General features: G+C 42.2%; 2 protein-coding genes across 8 annotated transcripts in view; one reads left to right on the forward strand and one right to left on the reverse strand.

Annotated features, from left to right (window-relative positions):
* The window catches only part of RNF121 (ring finger protein 121), a 116,089-nt gene extending 114,572 nt beyond the window's left edge, over nucleotides 1-1,517 (reverse strand). For both annotated transcript variants that reach the window (XM_051987462.1, XM_051987463.1), the window contains exon 1: nucleotides 1,439-1,517. In XM_051987462.1, the coding sequence (XP_051843422.1) occupies nucleotides 1,439-1,498 (60 nt within the window). In that variant the 5' untranslated portion in view covers nucleotides 1,499-1,517. The remainder of the gene's footprint in view (nucleotides 1-1,438) is intronic.
* Nucleotides 1,518-1,604: 87 nt separating this feature from the next.
* XNDC1N (XRCC1 N-terminal domain containing 1, N-terminal like) overlaps nucleotides 1,605-25,349 on the forward strand; it is a 49,090-nt gene continuing 25,345 nt past the window's right edge. For 3 of the 6 annotated variants that reach the window (XM_051987455.1, XM_051987458.1, XM_051987459.1), the window contains exons 1-9: nucleotides 1,605-2,126; nucleotides 5,619-5,774; nucleotides 6,806-6,947; nucleotides 7,864-8,019; nucleotides 10,516-10,682; nucleotides 12,901-12,986; nucleotides 14,233-14,399; nucleotides 16,421-16,514; nucleotides 17,095-17,216. In XM_051987455.1, the coding sequence (XP_051843415.1) occupies nucleotides 5,730-5,774; nucleotides 6,806-6,947; nucleotides 7,864-8,019; nucleotides 10,516-10,682; nucleotides 12,901-12,986; nucleotides 14,233-14,399; nucleotides 16,421-16,514; nucleotides 17,095-17,216 (979 nt within the window). In that variant the 5' untranslated portion in view covers nucleotides 1,605-2,126; nucleotides 5,619-5,729. Of the gene's footprint in view, nucleotides 2,127-4,346; nucleotides 4,476-5,618; nucleotides 5,775-6,805; nucleotides 6,948-7,863; nucleotides 8,020-10,515; nucleotides 10,683-12,900; nucleotides 12,987-14,232; nucleotides 14,400-16,420; nucleotides 16,515-17,094; nucleotides 17,217-22,285; nucleotides 25,176-25,349 lie in introns of those variants that run through there. The other 3 variants (XM_051987456.1, XM_051987461.1, XM_051987457.1) reach the window with 3 other exon arrangements.

Raw genomic sequence — 25,349 nt, forward strand, 5'->3', positions numbered from 1 at the left:
TAGCAGGTTGTAATACAACACCACCATTCATTCCAGAACAAACTATAATTAATTATAATATAATGGGACTGAAATTTTTTTCATAACCTGGCCTGACAAAATCTTTATAGGTTCCCCATACATTACTCCCCTCCACATGCTCTATGATCCAAACGTAAGAGTCTACTTTCTGTTTAGCACTAATTGAAGATTCTTCTCCCTATTTCTACATTGTATCCCCTGTGTTTTGCATTAGAATTTCAGAATCCTAGGACTAAAAGGGAACCTCTGAAGGCATCTAGTCCCAAGTTAAAATATTCTTTACAGACAGTCAATCAGTCTGTGTAGGATTGCTCCAGTGACAGATAATCATTACATAAGAGAATTTAGGTCCAAAGTAGGAAAAAGACTTGCCCAAGCTTATAAAGCAAATTAGTAAGCAGAGAACCATGGAACCTGGGTCTTCTATTTCCCCATCCAGAACAAGAGACCATTAAGAGAAAAAGTATCCCTTTCTTAATCCTTACCAGTTTTTCATCTATTCCCTTGATCCTACTGTGAGTCTCTTGGCTGCATTAGTCCAGAGGCTCCTTTCCCCTTTTATGTAAGGTCTCAGACCCATCTCCATTGAACAAAGCGCCTTTATTAACTGCCTAGCAATGACCCAATCTCTACCATTCTATCACACATTCCCATAGATACTGACAGGTAGGTGACTTTCCCCTTGCTCGAAAGGCTTTTTTTTCTCTCCCCACCTTTCCCTTGACACAGCCAACTCTTTTGACTCTTCAAAATTCTTCCTCTTCTATACTAGGGACTTCTGCACCATCTCCTGGATCTGAGTGTATAATCATATATGAGAGACTAAAGGGAACCGACAGGTCTGGTTCAACCCCCTCATTTTATAGAGAAGTAAAGAAGGGCCCCAAGCTGTGAAGTGTCCAGGAAATGAAAGTTCCGTGAAGCCAGACTCTGTCTTATTTTCCTATCACGGCTTCTGGCAAACAGCAGGAGTATAATAAGTGCTTACTAATTGGCTGACTGACCAAGGTCACAGCGACATTTAGTCGCAAAGTGAGGATTCGAACTCGGGTCCTTTCTACTTCCAAACTACCACTGTCTCTCCCACTGTCCCTGCCTCCCCAGCTTTCCCCTTAACGATCTTCCTTGGTCTGTCTCCTCCGCCCCTCTCTTCTCAGGATGCACTCACCCCTCAGTGACCCCTTTAGTCGCCCCTCCTCAGGACACCCCCAACCCCCCTATCCCCAGTCTGGCAGGGTATCCCTCGGGCCCTGCGCCTTCCGAGCTCCTTCGCTGGTCCCTGGGAGCCTTCGAGGGTCCGCCCCCCGTGACTCCTTCAGGCCCTTATTCTTTCCCCAAGGGTGGTCACCCGCTTCCCGGGGGCCTTTCCCCGGGGACTGCTCCTCAGGCTCTTTGGAGGTCCCCCCAGGCTTCTCACCTCCTCCAAATCCCGTTCGCCGGCGGCACCTCCAACCTCCACCTCCACCACCGCCGCCATCTTCCCCACTCTCGCTCTGCGCCTGCGTCCGCCCCCTCAGGCCAGCGCCAGCTGCTTCCGCTGCTCTGTATCTGCTAGCCAATCATCGGCCACAGCTTGGGTCCGGAGAGGTGGGGGCCTCTAAGCAACCTCAAGGAGCTGTCAGCGTTTGAGGGAGCGTCGTCCAACTTCTCCTAGTGGACTATCCTCGTATCTCCCCGAGGGAACATTCACGAATCCTACGAATAATGTAAGCGAAGGTTTTGTTGAGGAAAATTTTCCATTTCTTTCTCTACAACTCTCCCCGATTCCTCGGGAACCGGATAGAGTTTTGAAGAAAGGACGCACTTGGGTGATGCTCCCTTAGAGCGCGCTTACCTCGCACCCCCTCCTTCCCCCGCGACGCTACTCCTGGGGCTGAGAACTACAGGTCCCAGCATGCACCGAAATATTGTGGTATGGAAAGTTACCTAGGAGAATTGTGCCTTTCCTCTCAAAGAGAGTAAAGAGCGCCTGCGCGAAGGCGGAACCTGGGGTTTGGAGGTCGGAGGTCAGAGTGTATTTGTGGCGGGAACTAAGGCGCTCCGGCTGGAAACCTGGCTCTCCCCTGAAGCGAAGAGGCAAGGAGGGAAGGAATGAGGCTGGAAAGGTAGGTTGGCGCCAGCTTGCCTTCACAAGCTCTGAGTCTCGAACTTTAGGAAGATCCCTTTGGCAGGAGTGGGAAGGTATCTGGGTCCGAGAGCCCAGCCAGCTGGCTCCCGCCGCGATTCGAACGGGAGGGGATGAGGCCCTCGGCGAGTCAGATCTGTCAGCACTTACTAACCTCCTCCTATGTGCTAGGCAGAGGCTGCTAGGCAGCGCAGCGCATAGAGCGCCGGGCCCGGAATCTGGAAGTTCAAATCTGGCACCAGACACCTTCTAATTGTGCAGCCCCTGAAACCTGTTTGTCTCAGTTCCCTCATCGGCAGAAGCAGCTTTAGAAGGAGGTGGCAAACCTTGTCACTCTCCCTTCCAGGAAAACCCCGAAGGACCCTCAACGGGGTCGTGCAAAGTTAGACCCACTTGAAACGACTCCATTACAGCAAGGTGTTTCAAGTGCTGAGGATGCAAAAAAAAAAGAGGCAGAAAAAACAAATCCCAATTCACAGTCTGTCGTTTGTACTAAGCAAACAGCTTAATACAAACAATATATACAGGAAATAACTGACAGAGGAAGACCCTAGCATTGGTCAAGAAAGGCCTTGAAGATGGAATTTTAATTGGGATTTTGGTGGAAGCAAGAGTATTGAGAAGCATTCCAGAAACGAGGACAGCCAAGGGAAAAGCTAAGAAACAGGGTGGAAAAGGAAAGAATATGGCCTCACCTCTTCCTCTTGTGTCCTGTCTTACTCTTCTTTATATAGGAAGCTTTTTTTATTTGCAAAACAATTGGAATTAAGTGACTTGCCCAGGGTCACACAGCCAGTAAGTGTTAAGTGTCTGAGCCTGGACTTGAATTCAGGGCTGGTGCTTCATCTACTGAGCCATCTAGCTGACCCAGATTGTAAACCCTTTGAGAGCAGGGATTTGGTCTTTTTCTGATATCCTTAGAACTTAGTACAATGATTATTGAATTAAATTAAAGTATAAGTAGAGCAAAAGGGGTAGATATGAGGATGTAAAGGATAAACCTTCTTTGAGATTCTAGTTAAATTTGAGGGATCTAATGAAGTTGCAGAGAGAAAAAGAAAAAAGATGACAAGATTTAAATCTTAGAGAACATATACTGTTAGGGAAGGGGAGGAGTCAAGATAAGATGTGGGGTAATGATTCCACAGAAGAGACTGAGAAGGGGCCATCAGACAAAGGAAGAGAACAAAGAAGGAACCTAGACACAAAAACTCAAAGAGGGGATCCAGGAGCAGAATGGTCAACAATATGAGGTGGACATTTAGAGATCATTGGGAACTCTGGAAAAAACATACTATACAATGTTGAGATCAGAAGCCTCTTGGCCAACGGTTGTGAGGGAGTGGGAGATGAGAAAGTATTGTCCTGGAGAATATACCTCTTCTAGGAAAGGGAAAAGAGATTAAGGATCATATACATGCTGACCTGCTCTTGCTCATATAACCCACATTTCTTATATTATCCGTACAGTACACCATGCACAGACTTCCTCTGCATACATGCATCCCTCTTTTGCCCTTGTATCCTCACTTATATTCTTATGGGCCCTATAAAAACCTCTCTTTCTACTCTCTTTGGGTTTCAGGTGCTCCCCCTTGCACACATTCCCATACATACTGACTAGCTCTACACACTTGGCTCCATTCCCAGTACTCTCCTCCAACACTCATTTCCTGTCTGCATGCATGTGCCCTCATCGTCCCTACCCACTCCATCTCTGAATCCCCTTACACTGTGTTCTTCTTTCTTACACTATACTTATATGATCAACACTAATGCTCTGTTTCACCCACTTCATCCCTTACCTCACCCCTAATACCACGATATACCATTCCCTGGCAGAGCCTAATACAGACACACCACCCTCAGGGAGGAGTTTAGATTTTATACTGTAGGCAATGAGCAGCCATCAGTTATTTTTGAGCAAGAGAAGAATGTTCATTAGAAAGTAACTGACATGCTTTTTCCCAACACCCTCTCATATGCATTCCTGGACTTGCCAAATACATTTTTCTTTATCTCACTAATCTTTACTTGTGCTCTTTACGCAATACACATCTGTTTTGTTCATGGTTCCACTGAAACCAAATAGCCATACCCATTCCTACAGACCCCTGCTATTCCTTACACACACACACCACAGACAAAGCTACGTGTTTCATTTGTTAACCATGTTTGTGATTGATTTTATCTTGCACAGGCATGTTCTGGATGTTGTGAGGGATAGAGAGAAGACAGGTACCTGTCCAAGAGTTCACAGGCAATTATCATACAAGACAGTGTATAGTTTCCATTTATCATGCTGCGAGATGGGAACTGTATGTGAAAGGTAATAAAACATTTTACAGATGAGAAAACTAAACCTTGGAAGACAATTACCAAATAGCTGATAAATGTCAAGACTATGATTTGAACCCATAATTCCTACATCTTTCTATTATCCTCCACTGCTTCTCAGTGTATGATAAATGCTATAGAAATAGTTAAGTGCAGAGCAGAGATCTTTTAGTGAGATATTCAAAGGCTTCTTGGAAGAGCGAGTTTGAAATAGTGCTTAAACTGTAGCTTCAAATTCATTCAGTAGAAATAGGTTGAATATTCCAAAGCAGAGGGCAAAGGCATAAATGTGGAGAAGCACAGCCATGTCCCCAGGTCAGTGCAAGGATTACCTGGCTGGAATGTGTAAGTATAGAGTGTAAGAAGGAGAACAGTGAGAAATGTGGTTGAAAAAGAAGGCTGGATTAGCATGCCAGAGACCCCGAATGGGAGGTAGAGGAGTGGGATTGTATCCTGTTGGCAGTCAGGAGCCATCAGTTATTTTTGAGCAGGAGAAGAGAATTAGAAAGAGTAATATAGCAGCATGTACAGAATCCTATCTTCATTTTGGTGGGACTTTACAAATTTGTTTTCCTTACATTGATCCTGTGAGGTAAACAAAGAGGGTTCAACAACTTGTCTGTGATCACCTATGAATAGCTCACGTTTTTATGGTTCCTGATGATTCGTTCACAAAGTGCTTTTTTCATGATATCCTGGAGAGAAGCAAGAGAATCTTCATTAGCCCCATTTTAGTGTCAAGGAAATACAGCCCAGCTTCAAAGAGTGTGAAGAACTTGCTTAGATTGTACAGCTGTTGTCTCTTAGAAGGTAGATTGGAAGAAAGGACATTGAAGACAGAGGGGATAGTTAATTTTTTTTGCATTAATTCTCCATATGTTTCTTGGGTGTGCTTCTTTGCTAGAAGAGACTACTCATTTCCCAAAGATCATAACAGGTCTTTGTTTACAATGTCCTTACGTTGTGCTTCGTCAAGGGGTGTCAGTATAAAAACCATGCATTTGACAAATCCTTTTTTTCCCTGTGGATAAACAGACTGTTTCTTTGGACAGTTTCTCTTTTCTTGCTTCATCTTGCCCCATGTTCCCTCCCCATTTCTTTCTCCTCAAAATCATCATGTATCTTTTTCTCCCAGAGACTGAAGGGACCAAGAAGAAGCTGAGAAGGCCAATGTGGTGACAGGGTGTGCACATATCTTGAGAGAAAGGGCTTATGGCTACCTTCTTTCTGTGACCTATGTCTTCTCATGGCTCCTGTGAAGATCAGTCACGTGGTGTCGTTCTCCTCTCAGGTAACAAAGAAAAATTCAGCTAAGGATCTACCCTAGGGGTAATAGATGCAAATCTTGGGCAGCTCTGAGTCAGAGCAGGAGGTGTGGTCCTTTCTTTGGGGAGCTCTAGATCTGATGGCAGGTATACAGCCTTTGATCTGATAGAGAGGACACAGTTCTCCTCTTGGAAAGCTTCCAGTTTGCTAGGGGAGATATGGTTTCTATGCAAGGATCCCTCTACATTCTTAGAAAGGAGATGGCTGAACAGCCATTTGGATGGTCTTATGTAACACTTCTCGCCCCAGCCATTTGTGATAAGCCACATGATGTAGCAAATGGAGTGCTAAACTTGGATTCAGGAGAGCTGAGTAAAATCAATCATTTTATCTCTGTGAGACTAGATCTTTTCATCTATAAAATGGGAACAATAACATTTGGACTACCTACTTCAAGAGATTATTATGAGGAAAGCACTTTTTATAACAACATACTGTATAAATGAGAATTATTAATCATAAGACAGATATTTTTCTTAAATTAGTAATGTTACTAGAAAGTAGAAAGCCTTCCTCAGAGTCAGGAAACTTAGGTTCATATCCTATCTGACACATACTGGCTGCATGATTCTGAGCAAGTAGCTTAATCTCTCGATATCCCTGGGAACTTTTAGATTACACATTACAAAGCACAGATATTGGGGAGCATCCTCTCCTTCTGTAAGGCTGAGGTTAGAAAGGACAACAGTCCCTGAGCCACCCTGGGACTCCTTCCTGTTTGGGAGCAGAGAAGGGAATGACGGAGCTAAGCCCACGAGGGAGCCCCCATTCTGATGGCATAGTTCTAATTTCTTCCTTTGCTATCTGTTCTGCTGTTCCTTCTCAAATAGTTTTCTTGGATAAAATCAAGAAAACTAAGCTCACTAGTTTTCCTTGGCACAAGAAGTTGGGGCTTATTCTCAAGGGTGTCTCTCCCACTCTTAGGAACTCCTTTCCCTCTGGCTCAGTAATGCCTCCTCTTGATGATCTCTACTCTTTTGGTGGCCTCTATCCCAGGACTCCAGGTACCCTGTGGAAAACCTGCTGGACTCAAATGAACCAATAAGACCTTGGCTCAGCTCCCCTCGGGACCACAGTGGGCAGCTCAAAGTGGAGCTACAACTAGAACGAGCTGTGCCCATCAGTTATATTGATGTGGGTAAGGAAATGTAGCCAGGACCCTTGTAGTACAGGTTGGGAGATACAGGTGGCAAGATCAAGGAAGATCCACTCTCAAAATGGGGTTTAACAGTTCTCAAACTTCTTGGTCTCAGGACCCTTTTACGCTTAAAAATTATTGAGAAGCCTTGAAGAGCTTTCATATATGTGGGTTATATCTATCATCATTTAGCACATTAGAAATAAAAATGGATTGTGAAAACAGTTTTGATCTTTGCAGACAAACTGAAAGGATTTCAGACCTCTAGGGGTCCCAAGACCCTGAATGGGAGGTAAACACTTTGACAGCCATTGAACAGATCATTTTGGTTGTAAACACTGAGCAGCTGTCATGTAAAGAGTCATTTCATGCAAGAGAGAGAAACAAGAATGAAAAAATCTAAGTCAGGTGTGGGAGTTAGGGTCCCCATTTTCAGTGATCCCTCAGAGACTTTCTGGTTTGAGACAAATCTACTTTGGGAAATCTGAGGGGAAAATACAAACTTGATCTTTGTATTCAAGAATACCTCTTTTTTCAATCTGAACCAAGAGATAGATCACAAATACTAAGAAATAGTTGTTATCTCTGCCAAATCAGAGCTACGAGTTGCTGAAGGAATTGGTTTGGGCAGAGGTTTCTTGGAGGAGATGGAGCTATATAAACTGAGAAGGTTATAATAGGAATAATCTGAAATGAAAGGACTTGTCAAGGAATTAGCAGAGACTTCTGCATGGGCAGAGGGGTATTGAAGCAACTAATAGTCATTAGACAGAGCCAAGATTTAGGCCTATCTAAATCAAGTTCTTAAAGGAAGAGAGTACTTGTTACAAAAACTAATGGGGCTTGTATTCCATCCCCCAACCAATTGTTAGCTAAAAGGAAGTGTTTCTTACTTCCCTGCTCTGTTTGTTCCTAGGGAACTGTGGCTGCGCTTTCTTACAAGTGGATGTGGGACGTTCCTCCTGGCCTCCAGGCAGGCCTTTTCTGACCTTGCTTCCCATGGCCACACTGATGTCACCTGCTGACTCTAAACTGGGAAAGAACCGTTCTGGGGTCCGCATGTTTAAAGATGGTAAGAGGGGAGAAAAAGAGAGTATGTGAATATTTTTTTTTTTTTTTAATGATTACTTTATAATGACAACATTATTCCTTGCACTCGTTTCTTTTCCAATTTTTTTTTCCCCCTCCCTCCCTCCACCCCCTCCCCTAGATGGCAAGCAGTCCTTTATATGTTGGATATGTTGCAGTATATCCTAGATACAATATATGTTTGCAGAACCGAACAGTTCTCTTGTTGCATAGGGAGAATTGGATTCAGACGGTATAAATAACCCGGGAAGAAAAACTAAAATGCAGATAGTTCACATTTGTTTCCCAGTGTTCGTTCTTTGGGTGTAGCTGCTTATGTCCGTCATTTATCAATTGAAACTTAGTTAGGTCTCTTTGTCAAAGAAATCCCCTTCCATCAAAATATGTCCTCATACAATATCGTTGTCGAAGTGTATAATGATCTCCTGGTTCTGCTCATTTCACTTAGCATCAGTTCATGTAAGTCTCGCCAGTCCTCTCTGTATTCATCCTGCTGGTCATTTCTTACAGAACAATAATATTCCATAACATTCATATACCACAATTTACCCAGCCATTCTCCAATTGATGGGCATCCATTCATTTTCCAGTTTCTAGCCACTACAAACAGGGCTGCTACAAACATTTTGGCACATACAGGTCCCTTTCCCTTCTTTAGTATTTCTTTGGGATATAAGCCCAATAGAAACACTGCTGGATCAAAGGGTATGCACAATTTGATAATTTTTTGGGCATAATTCCAGATTGCTCTCCAGAATGGTTGGATTCGTTCACAATTCCACCAACAATGCGTTAGTGTCCCAATTTTCCCGCATCCCCTCCAACATTCATCATTATTTTTTCCTGTCATCTTAGCCAATCTGACAGGTGTGTAGTGGTATCTCAGAGTTGTCTTAATTTGCATTTCTCTGATCAATAATGATTTGGAACACTCTTTCATATGAGTGGTAATAGTTTCAATTTCATCCTCTGAAAATTGTCGGTGTATGTGAATATTTGTAAGGTCCTATGTCATTTAGTATGAAGGATTGTGTGCTTTATGGGAAGGTATATAGGGCATGTATGTGTTTGTGTGTGTGTGTGTGTATTGGAATATATGTGTATTTTGAGGAAGTATATGATGTATGATATTGAATGCAGAGCTATATGCAAAGGATATAGGATGTATGAGAGAATAGATCTTCTTTGTATAAGAGATATAATCTTAGGTATGTGAATATGTAGACAATGTGATATTAGGTCTGTGTAAATAAAGGATTTGGCTTTGGGGTATAGAGGACAGTATTTGGACTTTTGTATGTATAGGATTTGATGCTAGGTATGTAGGAAGTTATGAATGTGCTAGATAGTAGGTCTATATTGGGATGATGGTGAGGGGTGACAGATATATATAATGTCTAATCATGCAATGGTTCTCAAACTTTTGTTCTCAGTATCTTCATGTTAAAAAAAACTATCGAGGATCTGTTCAAAGAGTTTTTGTTCATATGGGTTATATTTATAGTTATTTACTATATTAGAAATAAAAAATAAATTTGAAGTTGTAGACCCTCTGAAAGGGTTTCAGAGACCCCAACAATTCTTTGGACTATACTTTGAGAATCACTGGTCTAATGTGTATCAGGTGGCAGTGATGGACTTCTTTTTGCAAAGGATCTGTATAAAGTTTGTGTGTATCTATGTAAAAATGATGTGGAATTTGTGTAGCAAAAGAGGACAGATATAATAAGATACAACCTCAACTTCTTGGGTTCAAGGATTGTATCATTTTTATCCTGACATCTAGTAATCCCTTCACAAATGCTTGTTGCTTAATCAGCTAGAGTAGTAATATTCCATGTCACTCCATGGAGCAACTGGAGAAAACCTCTACCTAACGTTGTTTAGCGAGTTTAGAACTCGCAGGTAAAGGGTTCCCAGTCTCTGCTGCATGCTGCCTATAAACCAGCCTTCCACTCCTGTTAGCCCTGTGTTGAACATTAGCCATAGCAGACAGAAGTGATGTGGGATACTGAGAAAGTGGCTGCTGTTGGGGGGCAAGAAAATGGTATTGGTGGAACATGGTAGGAAATGGAGTTAGGAAGGGAGGCTAGATCTATCCATTCTCACGGCTGCATAAGGGCAAGGCTCAGCTTTACCTAGTCAGACCTTTCAAACCAAGGCCTGGGAAAGAATGAGAGAACTTCTGTTTATCTTCTTTCTTCCCTTTCCTTTGATTCCATGACTTTCCTCTTTCTTTCTCTTATTCTCTTTCTCCTCTCCCCTATCATCTTTTCATGCTCCCCAAAACTCTCTTCATTTCTTTTCCTACTACCTTCTTTCCTTTTTTCCCTTTCTATTCCCCGCCTTCTTCCTTATCTTGTCCTTCTGTTTCTTCCTGTCCTCCTTTTGCTACCATTTGCTTTCTCCCCTACCTCCTTACCCTTGCTTCATTTTTGTTTCTCCATAACTTTGTTCATTCCTCCTTCTAATTTTCCAGGAGATTTCCTGGCCCCAGCAGTAGATGAGAGTTGGGATAGGCTTCGAGTGACCTGCAGCCAGCCTTTCAGCCGTCAGCAGCCCTTTGGTCTCATGTTCCTTCGTGTGCGTTCTTTGCTGGAATCCAGAGAAGCCCCTGAGAGTCCTCAAGCACCTGACTACAGCCAGGTATATTGGAAGTTAGAAAAGTACTAGGTGCTTCCTCCTCTTTCTGTGCCATTGTTGGGTTTCAGTTAGAAATCAGAGGACGAGGAGAGTCAGAATCATATAGACACATCCATACATATTTAGAATCAATCACCAAACTTTCACCAATTTTGTGCCTACTTTGTGCCAAGAACTGAATTCCTCATATTTATATAATGGCTTGAAGCTTGCATAGAGGTAATTCAAGTATTCATTGTGTAAAGAAGTAGGTTCTAACACTGTAACCATTTTTCAGATGAGAAAATTGAGGCTACATAAATTACATACTTCTCCATGTTCACATATCTGGTAATTGACTAAGGTGGAATTTGAATCCAGATCTCTTGATTCTAAGTTCAGCACTATTTCTTCTGTCATGGCCAAATGCATGTGTACAGTTACACTCATTTTTTTTTTTTCTTACTAAACTAAGAAACTGTCATGTTCATCTCTCGGTCCCTGACGTATTCTTAAAACAGGGCTTCATCTACATCACTTAATCCTAAATAGTCCATAAGCATAAAGCACACACAGGCAGGAAATGATATTCTGGCATTTCAGTGAAAACTGAAAAGTAGTTTGGCAGAAATTAGATTTAGGCCTATCACAGACACAATAAGTCCCAAATAGATGTAAGAACTAAATATAAAAGGTCACACATCATTAAGATGCTGGAGGAGATAAAATTATGGGGAATACGTAACTAAACAAGGGGTTGAGCTGATCATAAATGATAAAATTATCAACTTCATTTCCATAAAATTAAAAACTTTTTTACATGAGAAAAATAAGTGAAACTAGAGTTAGAGAAATAATTGAGAAAAAATATTTTCAGCAAATATCTCTAAGTAACAGCAAATTAAAATAACTTAAATTTCATCTCTAACTCATCAGATTAGTTAAGATGACAAATGTTGGGGGACATGTGGGAAGAAAGACTCGCTAATGCACTATTAGTGGAGCTATGATTTGTAATTATTTCATTCCTTTTTGTAATAGCAAAGATTAGACAGAAAGTAGATATCAAGTGATTGTGTGTTCGATCTTTTTTCCATCAAGTCTGACTCATTATGATCCAATTTTGGGGTTTTCTTATCAAAGATACTGGTATGGTTTACCATTTTCTTTACCAGCTCATTTTAAAAATAAGGAAACTGAGGCAAACAAGATTAAGTAACTGCTCAGAATCACACAAGATAGTCAATGTCTAAGGTGAGTTTTAAACTAGGAAAGATTAGACTTCCTGACTCCAGATCCAGCCACTAATTGGGAAATGGCTAAGAAAATTATGGAGTTTGAAGTAATATTACTGTATTGGAAGAAATGATGACTATGAACTACAGGGAACTTTGGGAAGACATTTGTGAAGTGAAGCTAATTGAAATTAGCAGAAGCCAGATAATAAAACACCTAACTATATAAGAGTAAAAGAAAACAACATTGAAGCACTTGACTTTAGCAGAGTCTCATAATTGCAGAGGGCTCTAGAGTAGGATTTAAACTTTTTCTACTAGCAAGCCCTTTTGACCTGAGAAATTTTCACATTGCCCTGGATTTATGAGTACATATAATGGATATACATGTCAAAGATTTAATGAGAATGAATTATAACTTCACAATCCCCACATTCAGGTATGAGATCCCATAATTTAAGAAGCTTTGCTCTAGAGAAACCTATCTCCCCCTATGAAGCTTATGTTTTTAGATATGGCCTTTGGGCCATTTTGTTTTTGCCCAGTGTAGTGAATTTGTTACAAGAGATGATTTAATGGATGGAGAAATGGAATCTTAGTGAGTGACAAAATATAAAAAGAAAGCATCAGTTAAACATTTAAAGGCACAGGTAGGGCACATTCAAGAGGGAAAGAAATCAATCTCAAGTTTGTGGAAACATATATAGAAGAATTACACATGTTTAACATATATTGGATTACTTGCCATCTAGGGGAGGGAGTGATAATCCCTGAGTGGGGTGTCAAAAGATTTCAGTGGGCAGAAATGAATAAGAGAAGAGATGGCAGTCCATGCACATAAAAATGGTATATCAATCATAAGTTCACCGTAAATATAGATACTTATAAACTGGATCATAAATTTTGAAGATGGAGATAGGAAAGAGAACTGATAAGCTGATGTTTGTAAATGGTGCCCTCTGGTGGTGAGCATTTGTATTTATGTGTTTCAATCTCCCTTATTAAAGGTGGAGCCTTCTGTACAAGTGCCTGAAGCCAGCCCTTGGCTTGCCAGCCCTGCCATCCGGAGAACATTCTTCCCAGATCCACAACCGTATGTAGTATCAGGGGCAAGAGAGAATGCATTTGAGGGAAGAGAAAAGGCCCCTTTTATGTTGGCTCCTGTGGAACTACTCCTGATCGTCTCTTACCCAATATGTTATTAAAACAGAAAAGGTTTCAGCTTTCATATTGTCCTGGCAAAGGTGTCTGAATAGCAGTATTGAGACCCGAATCTGTTCCTATTCCTTTTCCCCTTCTCTGACCTTCCAAGTTTCTCCTAATCCTAAAGGTAACTTGGTTTTTTCTTCCCTCCCTTCAGGTTTAGTACTCTGGGGCTGGTTTCTTTGTTGCCTCTTCACCCTCCTCACATTCATAACATCTTTATAGATCAATAGATCCAGTCCTTCTGAAGGCACTATTTTATCTGGCAAGAATACTTAGTCTCATACCGTCATAGCCTCTTAATTTGACATATACATAAACTATATCTCCTGGGTCCCCTCCTTCCCCAATCTGAAATAGACTTAACCTTCAAAGTCATAGTTTAACATACATAATATCTTAGCTATAGAGGTGGAAGGAATCTCAGGGGCCATCTAGTACCAGCCCATTTTACAAATGAGAAGACAGAGGCCCAAGATTATTTTCCAAGTACTAAGTATCAGAGTGGCTGATTCCTGACCATTTTTCTTCTTCTTCTTTTTTTTTTTTTTTTAATTTTTTTATTAAAGCTTTTAATTTTCAAAACATATGCATGGATAATTTTCAAGATTCACCCTTGCAAAACCTTGGGTTCCAAATTTGTTCTCTCCTTTCCCCCCACTCCCTCCCCTAGACGGCAAGTAATCTAATATATGTTAAACATGTGTAATTCTTCTATACATGTTTCCACAATTATAGTGCTGCACAAGAAAAATCAGATCAAAAAGGAAAAAAATTGTCAAAGAAAACAAAATACAAGCAAACAACAAAAAGAGTGAAAATACTATGTTGTGATCCACACTCAGTTCCCACAGTCCTCTCTCTGGTTGAACATTTTTCTATGTATGTAATATTGTTGTCAGGTCAGGATCTAGGTATCTGTATAGCCAGATAAAGAAAACATGGAAATGGTATCTGGGTGTCTGTATTAAGCTGGGTATTTTCAGACTGGACGCTCTCAAAGCAGGATCACATTGTTTACTCTGATGTCTTGCCTAATCAAAAAAAGAATATGTAGTTCTGCTAACCATAGAAAGGGCCCTTGATCTTGTGCTTGTAACTGAGCATACTGCCAAGCTCTCTCTCTGCCCCTACAGGAGCCATGGACGAGTGACTGAGCTCAGAAACCGCCTACAGCAGCTGCAGCCTGGGGCTTTGGGGCGCTCAGCCCACATGGTACTGTCTGCTGCCTGCCGGGCCCTTCCATCTACCTCAAAGAGGTGTCACCAAGGAGAACCATCAACCAACCACACAGACAGCCCAGGTCAGACTACCACCCCATGTATATTTTACCCTTGGTTCCCAACTTCTTACTTTCTTTGGCACTTGTTATCTTTATACTCATTTCTCTTGGCCTGGGGCTACAAACAAGAGCTGGCCTACAAACCAGTTTCTGATAGAAAAATTAAAAGCAAGGAAATTAATAGTTTGTATTTGTTTTCATTGAAGAAAGACTAAAAAGGGATGAGTTCTTATTCCTCTAGAAGAAATGAGAAAGGGAAATAATTTGTATATCAATTTTTTTTTAAAGATAAAAAGGGATTATTTATCATTCTGAAGGGAGAAATAAGGGAAATAATAGTATGTATTCATTCCTAATATCCTTTATGGTTTCCTTGGGTATCCTGAGTTCACTTCATGTATTTGTGAGATATTCTCTCTAGGATATCCCCTCTAAGGAAACTAAGTACTAATGGTGAGCCTTGGGTGCCTAGAGGTCTCAAAGAATAACAATTGTCTTTTTAATAGCAGTTTATAGTTCGTTTTTACAGCACTTGCCATACATGGTCTTACAACCACCGCAGCTCAGTGAATTAAGCATTCTGGGTATTATTAGCCCAGTTTTACAGATGAGGAAACCAGGACACAGAAAGTTTCACTAATTTGTTTATGGTCATACTAGCTAGTGGCAGAGATAGTTTCTGAGCGCAAGTCATCCTGGTGCCAAGTCCATCACTTTCCCCTACACCAAATTGTCTCAGGATGAGGAAACTCCAGGTTTTCATCCATTTCATTGTTTTCTCAATTCCCTTAGGAAAGTCATCTAAAGATATCTCCTCAGCAAGTTAACTATGACCTGAGGTAATGGTATTTTGACTAATGGATCCTTTTGGTTAAGAAAGAAGAATATTGAAAAGACAGAATTGAGAATTAAAGAATTTGTCATTGTGTCATTGTGGACACTTTGCTGGGTAACCAGTCCTTGACCATGACAACTTACTTGAAATTCTCCTTACAAGATGTCCACCTTATTTTGTTGTAACTCTATGCTCACCAATCTCCTATATTCTGATTAGAAGCTTCAGATCATATCCATTATGCTATTTGATCTTTGTAATGACTTTGTGAAGTAAGGTGGAGTAGGTCTTAATATCCCCACTTTGCAGATATCAAAACTAAGGTTCACAGAAGCCAAATAACTTATTTAGGACCATACAACTGATAAATGGAATGTCTGCATTTGGAATCCAAGTCTTCCTTTGTTTTTGTTTTTGTTTTTTGTTTTTTTCAGGATATCTAATTACATTTGATTAATGTGGATTTTTCTTTTCTTTTTTCTTTTGATAATTTTTTTCCCCAAATACATGCAGAGATAGTTTTCAACTTTCACCTTTACAAAATCCAATTTTTGTGTTCCAAATTTTTCTCCTTTCTCTCTCCTTCCCTCCTCCCTGAAACAGCAAGCAATCCAATATAGGTTACACATGTGCAATTCTTCTAAACATGTCCATATTCATCATGCTGCACAAGAAAAATCAGATCAAAAAGGGAAAAAAATGAGAAAGAAAAAAACAAGAAAGCAAACAACAGCAAAAAAAGGTGAAAATACTATGCCTTGATCCATAGTCTCCATAGTTCTCTCTTTGGATGCAGTTGGCAATTTCTATCCCACATCTATTGGAATTGCCTGGTTTTTCTTCTAAGTGTTCTTTCCATTGCATTTGAATATATTACATTGTCTTCCTAAACCAGTTTGACAAGAACAATCCAAAAAATAGAATGGAATGCTTCAAAAGAAAGGGAGTTTGGTAAGATTTAGGTAGAATTGGAATGACATTTTTAAGAACTGTTGTATAGAAGTCATTCCTATTTAGATAAAAGTAGTATTGCATTTTCAGATCAATCTATGATTTCATTGATTATGCTAAATCCAGCTTGCAGACCTTTGATTGTATAAAGGTTACTGACATACCAGCATCCAGTTCTGAGAATCTAAATTGTGAACTTGAAGTGCTGTACGTTTGGGGGATGTTGTCATTAGTGATGATGACCTTGGGTTGACAGATGTCCCTGAAGCTGAGGAACTGGGGCCACGGGAGCAGAATTCAGAGAATGAATCAAGGACAAAGAGACGGAAGCTACCAAACCCAAAGAGAAGGTAATGAGAAACCCCACGACACTGCCCCTCACCTGTCTCAGCACTGTCCTCCTTAGCTCCCCCATGTCATCTTTGGAAGGATGTTCCTGTTTCCATGGCCCTCTCCCTAATGTCCTTCTGATGACTGACTATTTTGTGGCTGACTGATCCCAGGGTCTCAGTGGGCTACCAGCTATGGCTACTGCTGAGATGACTGAACATCTACACAGTATCCACAGAAATTGTGACCATTCTTATTCTTTATGGGAGCCTCTGGTCAGTAGAGAGATGTACAGCCCTGTTCAGGGAATGGAAGCCTTCATAAATCCCCTGAAAGGTATTTCTGTAGAGTGGCAATTTATCTGTTGTCCCCAGTTATTCTGGTGTGCAGCTGAAGGGTCTTTCATTGGAAAAGTTGAGAGGATGGGCTGGGGTCAGTCATGGAAAGCTGCTTGGAGGAGCTAGGTTCATAAAAAAGCTTGGATTGATGTTGAGTCCTGGGAGAGGGTCCCTGGAGTGGTAAATACACCTTCAGAGCTTTAATGCCCCCCCTCCCCAGGCCTCTGGCTAGTGACACTGTACTCCACATTTTGTCCTTCAGGCCTCCAGCTGCTGCAGGTCCTCGGCAGTGCAGGAAGATGAAGCCACGACGTCAACAGGCCCCCCAGCCACAAACGGGCAGTGACCCCAGTCCGGAGAGTGGACGGTGCCCCATCTGTGCCGGTAAGGAACACTGCTGCTTCCTCTTACTTGGAGGAACTTGGGCCTGTCCCAAACCCCAGTCATCTAACCAGCCTGGCTAAGTCACTACTGCCAGCACTCCCGGGTTTGGGGGGCAGTGGAGGTCCTCTTTTCTCTATTATTCTCCCTTCTTTTCCCTACTCCTACTTCCCTATCCTGTCTCCCCTTCATTGGGTTGCCCTTTAGTCTAGTCCATCTATAACAGTAGGAGAGGGATCCTCAGAGGAATGTTGTTTGTGCATTTAGGTTTTTAGAATACTTTCTTCCTTTCTTTTTCTTTTTTTTCTTTTTGGAATACTTTCTTGGCCACCACTTCATTACACAGGTTGTTAAGCTGCCTCCTTGAGCTTTTTGAGGGTAGGGACCATCTCACTTTTGTGTCTGTGTCTTTGGTGCAAAGCAAAGCACACATAGTAAGAAAGAAGACTTTGGTTAGGATTTTCACAGGAATGGTGAAAGGTGCCAGGAGGTGCTTGGTTATCACTCTTTCTCAGAGCAAAGTGGGGTGAGAATGAACACAGGTTCAAGGCCCATGGCAAGATGCCCAAAGTAGATGAGACTTGGGACATGAAGGGTGGGGTGGGGCCAGGTGTGTGTGTACTCTCCCCATGCTGCCATCTAGCCTTTAGGCAGAGATCCAAATCTGAGTGCATTAACTCCTCTTCTCTCTTCCCCCCATCCACACCCTCTACCCCCCATTCCCATCCCTGAAAGTGGAGAAAAGGAGTTTGGCAAGAATCAGTTGCATGGGTCACTCCAGACCTGGAGTGAGGTGGGAGTGGGGGGTGGTTGAGGAAAATATGTGACCCTTCTCCCCAAATCCAACCCATAATTGTATATTCCACCCAGAACATATCCCTGTGTATTCCAATTAGAGTACTGATATAGGAAGCCAGCTCCACCATTTCTTAGTCATGTGAGTAATCATATGACTTCAGCTGTCTGAGCCTCCCTTTCTCATCTGAAAGGTGGCAGGAGTCCTGTGCTGTGGCTTTCACAGGGTAGGTATGTGAGGAAAGCTCTTGGTGTACCTTGGAGCACCACAGAGACAAGAGTTCGGGTTTGTTTTTTCACTTATCCAACAAATATTTTGTGTGCATGTACTGTATATAAGAACCTGCCCTGTAAGTAGATACAAGTTAAGAGGCAAAGTTGCCCTTCAGGAGTTTTCTGCCTAGTGAGAGGAGAGCCCAGAGAAGGGTTGCACAAGCTGCTTGGGAAAGGAGGAGAGATTGTGGCTGGTTGTCTCCCATATCTGAAACCACAGAGCTCTTGGGCTCTTCTTAGCTCCTCATCTCTTAGTGTCAGTCAGTTACCAGCATCCCTTCAGTCTCGACTGCCCTCCTTGGACTGCTGTAACAGCCTCCTGACATGTCCCACTTCCACCCTCCTTCCTTCTGGGTGTCCTTTTGAATGCCACAGCCTATCATTTTCAGACTCAGAAGTCTTTGGTGGTTCCCTGTGGCTTCTGAGTAAAGTTCACCTGACTTCAGGGCCCTCCACACTCATATCACCCTAGCCTTTCAGCTTTATGACATATTATTCCTCTGTAAGTTCCAGCCCAGACTGGACTTAATTCTTTGTCCTCCAGATGGAGCTCTGCTTTCCTGTCTCCCTGTCTTTGTTGATCAACCTCAAGCCTGAAATTGCCATGCAAAACAGAGGTACAAATAGTTAATTGAAATCCAATGTGTATAACCATTTAAAATTCAATTTAGTTAGATCGGGGATGAGAAAGATGGAATAGTAGTTGTAAATTAGGAAAGATTTACTTGTTTGAGGAAATCCAAGCCCTAGAGGACTGGTAGGAAGTAAAGAGCATTTGTGTCTCATCAGAAGCAAGAACAGAAGCAATATTGCCAATAGTTATCAATATATCAGCTAAAGCACTCTGTCTAAAGCAGAGTAGCTCAAGATTTCTGGGCTTGTCTTACAGATAATTTCTGGATTCTTACCAACATAGAGCAAATAGCTGCTGAGATGAAAGTCATTAGGCACCTTAGGAAGAAATGACCACTTCAACTTAAGAGTTTGGGAGAGAAGAGAAAGCCAGACAGTCTGACATGCACCATAGGTTGCTGAAGAGCAGTCTTCCAAGAGATCAGAAAAGGGATTGACAGGATCCCATGCCAAATTAAGTCAACCAGTATATATTAAGTAACAGGCATCATGCTGAGCACCATGAATACAAAGAAAGGTACAACACAAGCCTCTGTGCCTGAGAGTCATATGTTTAATGGGAGAGACCTGAAAGGAAGTACATAATGATGTAGCACCTACTAAGTTCCAGACTTTGTGGAGGTAGTTTGCAAATATCTGACTTTTATTCTCATAACATCCCTGAGAAGTACAAGATACAGGTGCTAGAAGCTGAAGAGGACTAGCAATTAGAATTTTTACATAAAGGAGAAGGAATTGTCTAAAGGGAATGATGAGGAACTCCCCCTCCAACTCAGATTAAAAAAAAACAAAAACAAAAAACACAGAAAATGGAAACAAGGACCATTGACAAGTGTGAGCCAGTCCTATAAGAGCATTGTCAGATGTGATAAAACTCAAGTGAACCAAGCCTTGTAAAGAAACCAAGGAACAGTAAGAGGGTTTTATTGTTAGGAAAGGAGACTCAGAGAAGGGCTAGGGCATAGGGTGGATGAAATGATGAATGACTGTGGCCAGACAGGCATCTGACTTCCCCTTCCCTTCTAAGAAGAATGATTTTTGTATGACAGAGGACAGAAAACTTGACAAATAGGGAGTGGATGCCCAAGATAAGGAAGAGAGAGGTAAGATAAATTTATGCCTTGAGGCTCAGATGAACTGTGCCCCAGGATAGTAAAAGAGTACTTAGGGAGGGGAGAGGGAGAAAGTATTGAATTCCTGCTAATGATCTTTGAAGATCATGGGGCAGAACTAGAGGGGAGCAAGCTTCCTGGTTCTCAGAAGCAGGAAGAAAGCAAAACCTGTACAAGTTGTTGAGCTTGATTTCAGTTCCTCACTGAATTCTAAACAACATTACGTAATGGGTTATGAACTACTGAGCTACTATTCTTGGTCTCCAGCAGATGGCTCTGTTGATTGATCAAGGAATGCTTTACAGAGACAATGCGGTAAAAAAAAAAAAAAAAAAAAAAAAACCTTTCTGGAGATCTCCAAGCAAAGGTCTAATGGAGAGCTGTTGAGGACAGGTAGAGCATCCTGTTTAGGTATGTGTTGAATTGTGGATCCTCAGTGGACTTCTCCAACTCTAGATTCTATGAAATGTCCCTGAAACTTTTCTTCATCCTTTCAGTTAGTCATATTTCCCCCTTGAATCTCATGTACCAGTTTGCACTTAACATGTATTGACTCAGCTTATTCTCCCAAACTTATTCATCATTAAAAATTTTCCATATATACTGCAACATATCCAACACATAAAGGACTGCTCGCCATCTAGGGGAGGGGGTGGAGGGAGGGAGGGGGAAAAAAAAATCGGAACAGAAACGAGTGTCAATATAAAATAATTATTAAATAAAAAATTAAAAAAAAAATTTTCCATATATTTGTTGAAAATAGCACCATTCTTCCAGTTTCCTCATTTTATACTCTCAGTTTCATTCTCAAATGTCCAAACAGTTGTCTAGTCTTGTCATTTCTGTCTTTGCTACATCACTCTCATTCTATCCCTACTTTATACTCACACCCTCAGCTGCCCCTCTTCCCCCTTCAGTTATTCATTACTTCTTGCCCACAATTTTACAGTGGTCTCCCTGCTTTAAGCCTCTCCATCTTTCTGGCTTCCTTATACACGTCTCCCCTTTTCACTCTTCATCCATCCAAACTAGCTCTCTCTTTGTTCTTTGCACTTGGCATTTTGGAGCCAGAGTCTTTGCGTGGGTTCTCCCCTAAGTGCTCCCCTCTCACTCTTTACAGAGTCCCCTCATTGCCTTTAGGGCTCTATCCAAGCTCCAGTGCCCCGCCCAAGCCTTCCCCAGCCCAAGACTACTTCATATTTATTTATTGTGCGTTTGCTAGCATATATACCCATGGTCACCCTGACAAAGGGGAAGATCTTTGAGGAAGTACTTGTTCCAGTTTTTATATTCAGTTTTTATATTGCAGTGCCTGGCAAGTAGTAGGCTCTCAATACATGTTTGTCGATTGATTGACAATAGTAGTTTCCTTTTTATGAGTTTTATTCCTCAGAGTATCAGAAAGCTACTATTCATGGTCTCCAGCAGATGGCTCTGTTGATTGATCAAGGAATGCTTCATAGAGACAATGCGGTAAAATGGCGGATGTTTGCTTTAGACCTACGTGCTCTGTGATTCTGGGTGGATCCCTTAAGCTCTCTAAGCAAAATGGGAATAATAATATGTCTCACAAGGTAGTTGTATGGTTCAAATGAGATAAATTATGTAAAATGCTCCACAAACCTTGAAGAACTGTTTAAGTGTGGACTGTTATCATAAAGGTATAAATGACATTTGAGCTAGACCATGAAGGATGGGGTACAGTATCCACAGGCAGAGATGAAGAAGCTTTGAGGCTCTTTGCTAAGGATTATATAGGAAAGAAACAAATCTGATAAGTAGGAAGTAAATGACCATAATCTAGTCCAGTTCAGAAAGGTGTGATACATATTCATAGAGCTCAGGTCATCCAAGAAAGGAACATTGCTTTGAATCTAGACTTCGTGTTGGAAGGCATCCTAGTGGAACAGGGATTTCAAGAGTTATAAGAATGGTTCAGCATGTAATTACTAAGCACTTGCTGTATATAAATGAAACTCCATGTTGGCCAGATTGTGGGTAAGTCGGGAACAGGAAAAGAAGCAGCCTCTGCTTCAGCTTCATGCCTGGGGAGATGGTGCAGCTGTGTTAGCTGGAGGTCAAGGCCTGGCAGGATGGGGTGTGCCTCTCTGATTCAGAGTCCCACAGCTAGGCTAGCTTTTTCTTTGCTAAGGAACTCTTTTTTTCCCTCACTCTGGACTTTGGCTTAGTGCAGGTTTTCATTTCCATGAAAAAACATGCCAGTTTTGTTGATTTCCTCCACCCTTTCCTCTTTCCTAGGGTCCTTCACCTTTAAAGACCTTCCCCTCCATGCTGCCACCTGTGGAGAGAGCTCTCCGCCTCATCCAGGCTCACCCTCTTCCTCATCTTCCTCCTCATTGTCCCCATCTTGGACTCCATCTTCATTGCACCCTGAGCCCTCTCTGGAGAGCACACCACCACCCCCCTGGGTGCAGTGCCCCATCTGCCAGTGCTATTTCCCAGTGAGGGAGGTGGCATGGCATGCCAGCAGGTGTGGGGAACCCCCTGAGAGTTCTTGGATGAGCCTGGACTAGACCTCGCCCCACATGCTTTGATTTCCTACACCCAGCCATTCTGCTAAATTCCAGGAAGGTGGAGGTACAAACTACAAGATAAGCCCTTGAGTTTAGGGGTCCCAGCCCTCCCCCCACTTCCATTTTTATTTTACCCTTGGTTATGGAAAAGCATGAAATGGCAGAACTTAAGGCCTGTGGGATTGCTGATAACATTAGGCTCAGCTTCATTATTATTCTGGGTTGCCATGACAATTGTTGCCAGGATACTCCGCTCTCTGCCAACGTTCTGCCTCTCTCCCAGGGAAGTCAATTTAGATTAATGGATAAACAGACTTGGGCTATGGTGTTCTGCCTCGTGCCCCCCTCCCCCCTGGTAGCAGGAAAGGAACTCAGCCTTGTTTGAAATGATTCTACAATGCGGCAGAACATGTACTGCAATATTAACCCTGCGTTTGCCATGGGAGGCAAGGGAGGAGAAAACAGTGAAGATGTTTTTTATGCAAAAACTTCTGGTTCTCTGGGGAGCTGGCCAAGATGCCTTTTAATTAGTGGTCTGACTGTGTGACCTGAGTAACTCATGAAACCTATTGGATCTCAGTTTGCTCATTTTTAACTAAGGGATTATAAAATCTGCACATCTCAGTATTGCAGGCTTTTTGCAGGTACCCTGCAAGTTATGTCATAGTCTGAAAACTGATTTGTAAACAATAGACAGTAATCTTCACAAAGTATTAGAGACAGACTTGGAGAAAGCTTCCCTCTTTTGCCTCCAGTAGCCTAATGGGACAAGGGGATGATAGAATAGAAAGAACTATGAGGAGGAGAGACCCCACAAGGAGAAGCAGCAGCAGTGGGGAATGGGCTCCCCTTCCCCTCCCTCAGGCCCATACTGAGATAAAAACAGCTGGACATTGAGCCACATGGGTGTCTCTAGGAAGGTCAACATGCTGAAGCAAGTATAGAAAAGAGCAACCAAGATGCAGAGAGGCTTGGAAGTCTTCCCATATGAGCACTGGTTAAAGGCAAAACTAGGACCAATGATAGGAAGGTACAGAGAAAACAAGATTCCATTTAATAAAAGGAAAAACATTTTGAAAATGGCATTGTTTTCCTAAACTAAAATGGAGTCTTTAAAGATATTGCATTGCCCATTACTAGTGGTCTTCCCATAAAAGCTGAATGACCACTTATTGAGGATTTGGGCACAAGTAGGATTAAACAACCTCTATGCTTGTGCTCAAAGGACCCAGCCAAGCTTCCTCCCATCCTGCTGTTCTTCCCCAGTTGCTGTGCCATGTTTGGCCTGCCCTCCTCTCCACCTCAAACTTGCTGTAATACATGTGTTTGATCTCCAGGTCTCTGAGGGGCAAAGCTGGAGCAGAGAATGGGGCGCAGCTGGTCTTGGCAGGGGGCAGGGCCCAGCCTAGGGCGGGGTCTGGGTGCATAAGAAAGTGTTGGGCATCCCAAAGGGAGCAAACAGAAAAAGAAGACCAGAAAGGTTTAAGCCATGGATTCTCTCACGGTAAGGAACTTTGCCACCGCCCCTTTCCATGCCTTCATTGAAGATCTCATGAAATCTCAGCATAGGGCCTGCTCTCCCAGAAAGAAAGTCAGCTACTAGACCAGAACTGAAAATTTTTTGATTAGAGATTAGAGACCCTTTCATCTTTTCAATTTAGAGTTAGAGAGTGAAAAAACTAAGGACAAGAGGGGATATAGACTAGAAATGTTGGAGTCTTGTCTGGGGGAAGGTATTGGAGGGTTTGGAAAAGGACCCAGAGTAGCAATCTCCAGAAGCTCTGGGCTACTGTATACCTGTTTGTTTCAGCTTCAGGGAGGGTGCCTTGTACTGGGGGACTCAAGGGATTCACTGGGGTAGAGGAGAAGCAGCTGGCAAGAAACAACAAAGTAGTTTCCCCACTATTTCAACTTATACTTGCTTGTCCCTAGAAAAGGGGCAGCTGCAGAGATCATTTCTGGCCTAGGCTCATTCAGGGACTGGTGCCAGGATTTAAATTTTAACAGTGGAAGGCACCTTGGAGAGCAGAGCTTTGGAAGCCAGGAATCTAAGCTCCTAGCCCATTATATCAAGTAGCCATCAAGGGAAGGAAGAGTTAGGCGGTCCTGTCAATCTTTGTTCATAGAACCTTCTGTAATTTAGTTTATCTCCCTCTCTTCCCATGAGGCCCTTAGGTTGGGTTGAGTGTAATACAGAGATACATAGAGCTGGGCATGGTGGTGCATACCTGTAACCTTGCCAAGGATTCTGAGGCTGGTGGATCTTGAACTTGTTAGTTCTGAATAGCAGGTATACTATATAGCAACACAGCAGGGCTATGCTGTTGGGTGCTCCCACTCCACTAAGTTTGATGCTAATGTAGTGATCCCTCAGGAGTTAGGGGGGAGGGAGCATCAGGTTGCCTAAAGGAAAGCCTAGTTCAGAAATAGGAGGTCAAAGCTTCTGGGTGGATCACAATGAAATCAAGGGCTTCTGTATGTGGCCCCTGATTAAGATAAGGAAACTTGGTCTTTAAAAAAAAAAAAATTGTTTTTAAGCCACCAAAGTGCATAGAGAGATCTGAGCCCTGACTCATATCCTTTACAAAATAAAACGTAAGAAGTCTTTATTTATAGCTCCTTGTATTATTGCTGAAGGCGTAGTTGGGGGAGGGGGAGGATTGGAACTTGGGAGGTGGTAAGAGAGAGGGCTTGAGTCACTTGTTGGAGACAAATGGAGTAGTCAGGAAAAGACTGACTACTCCACAGGGGAGAGAAATCATCAGTGTGGGAAAATGCATCCCAGCTCA

Source organism: Antechinus flavipes, chromosome 3, assembly GCF_016432865.1.
Source record: "Antechinus flavipes isolate AdamAnt ecotype Samford, QLD, Australia chromosome 3, AdamAnt_v2, whole genome shotgun sequence".
In the NCBI taxonomy this organism is placed as follows: Eukaryota; Metazoa; Chordata; class Mammalia; order Dasyuromorphia; family Dasyuridae; genus Antechinus; species Antechinus flavipes.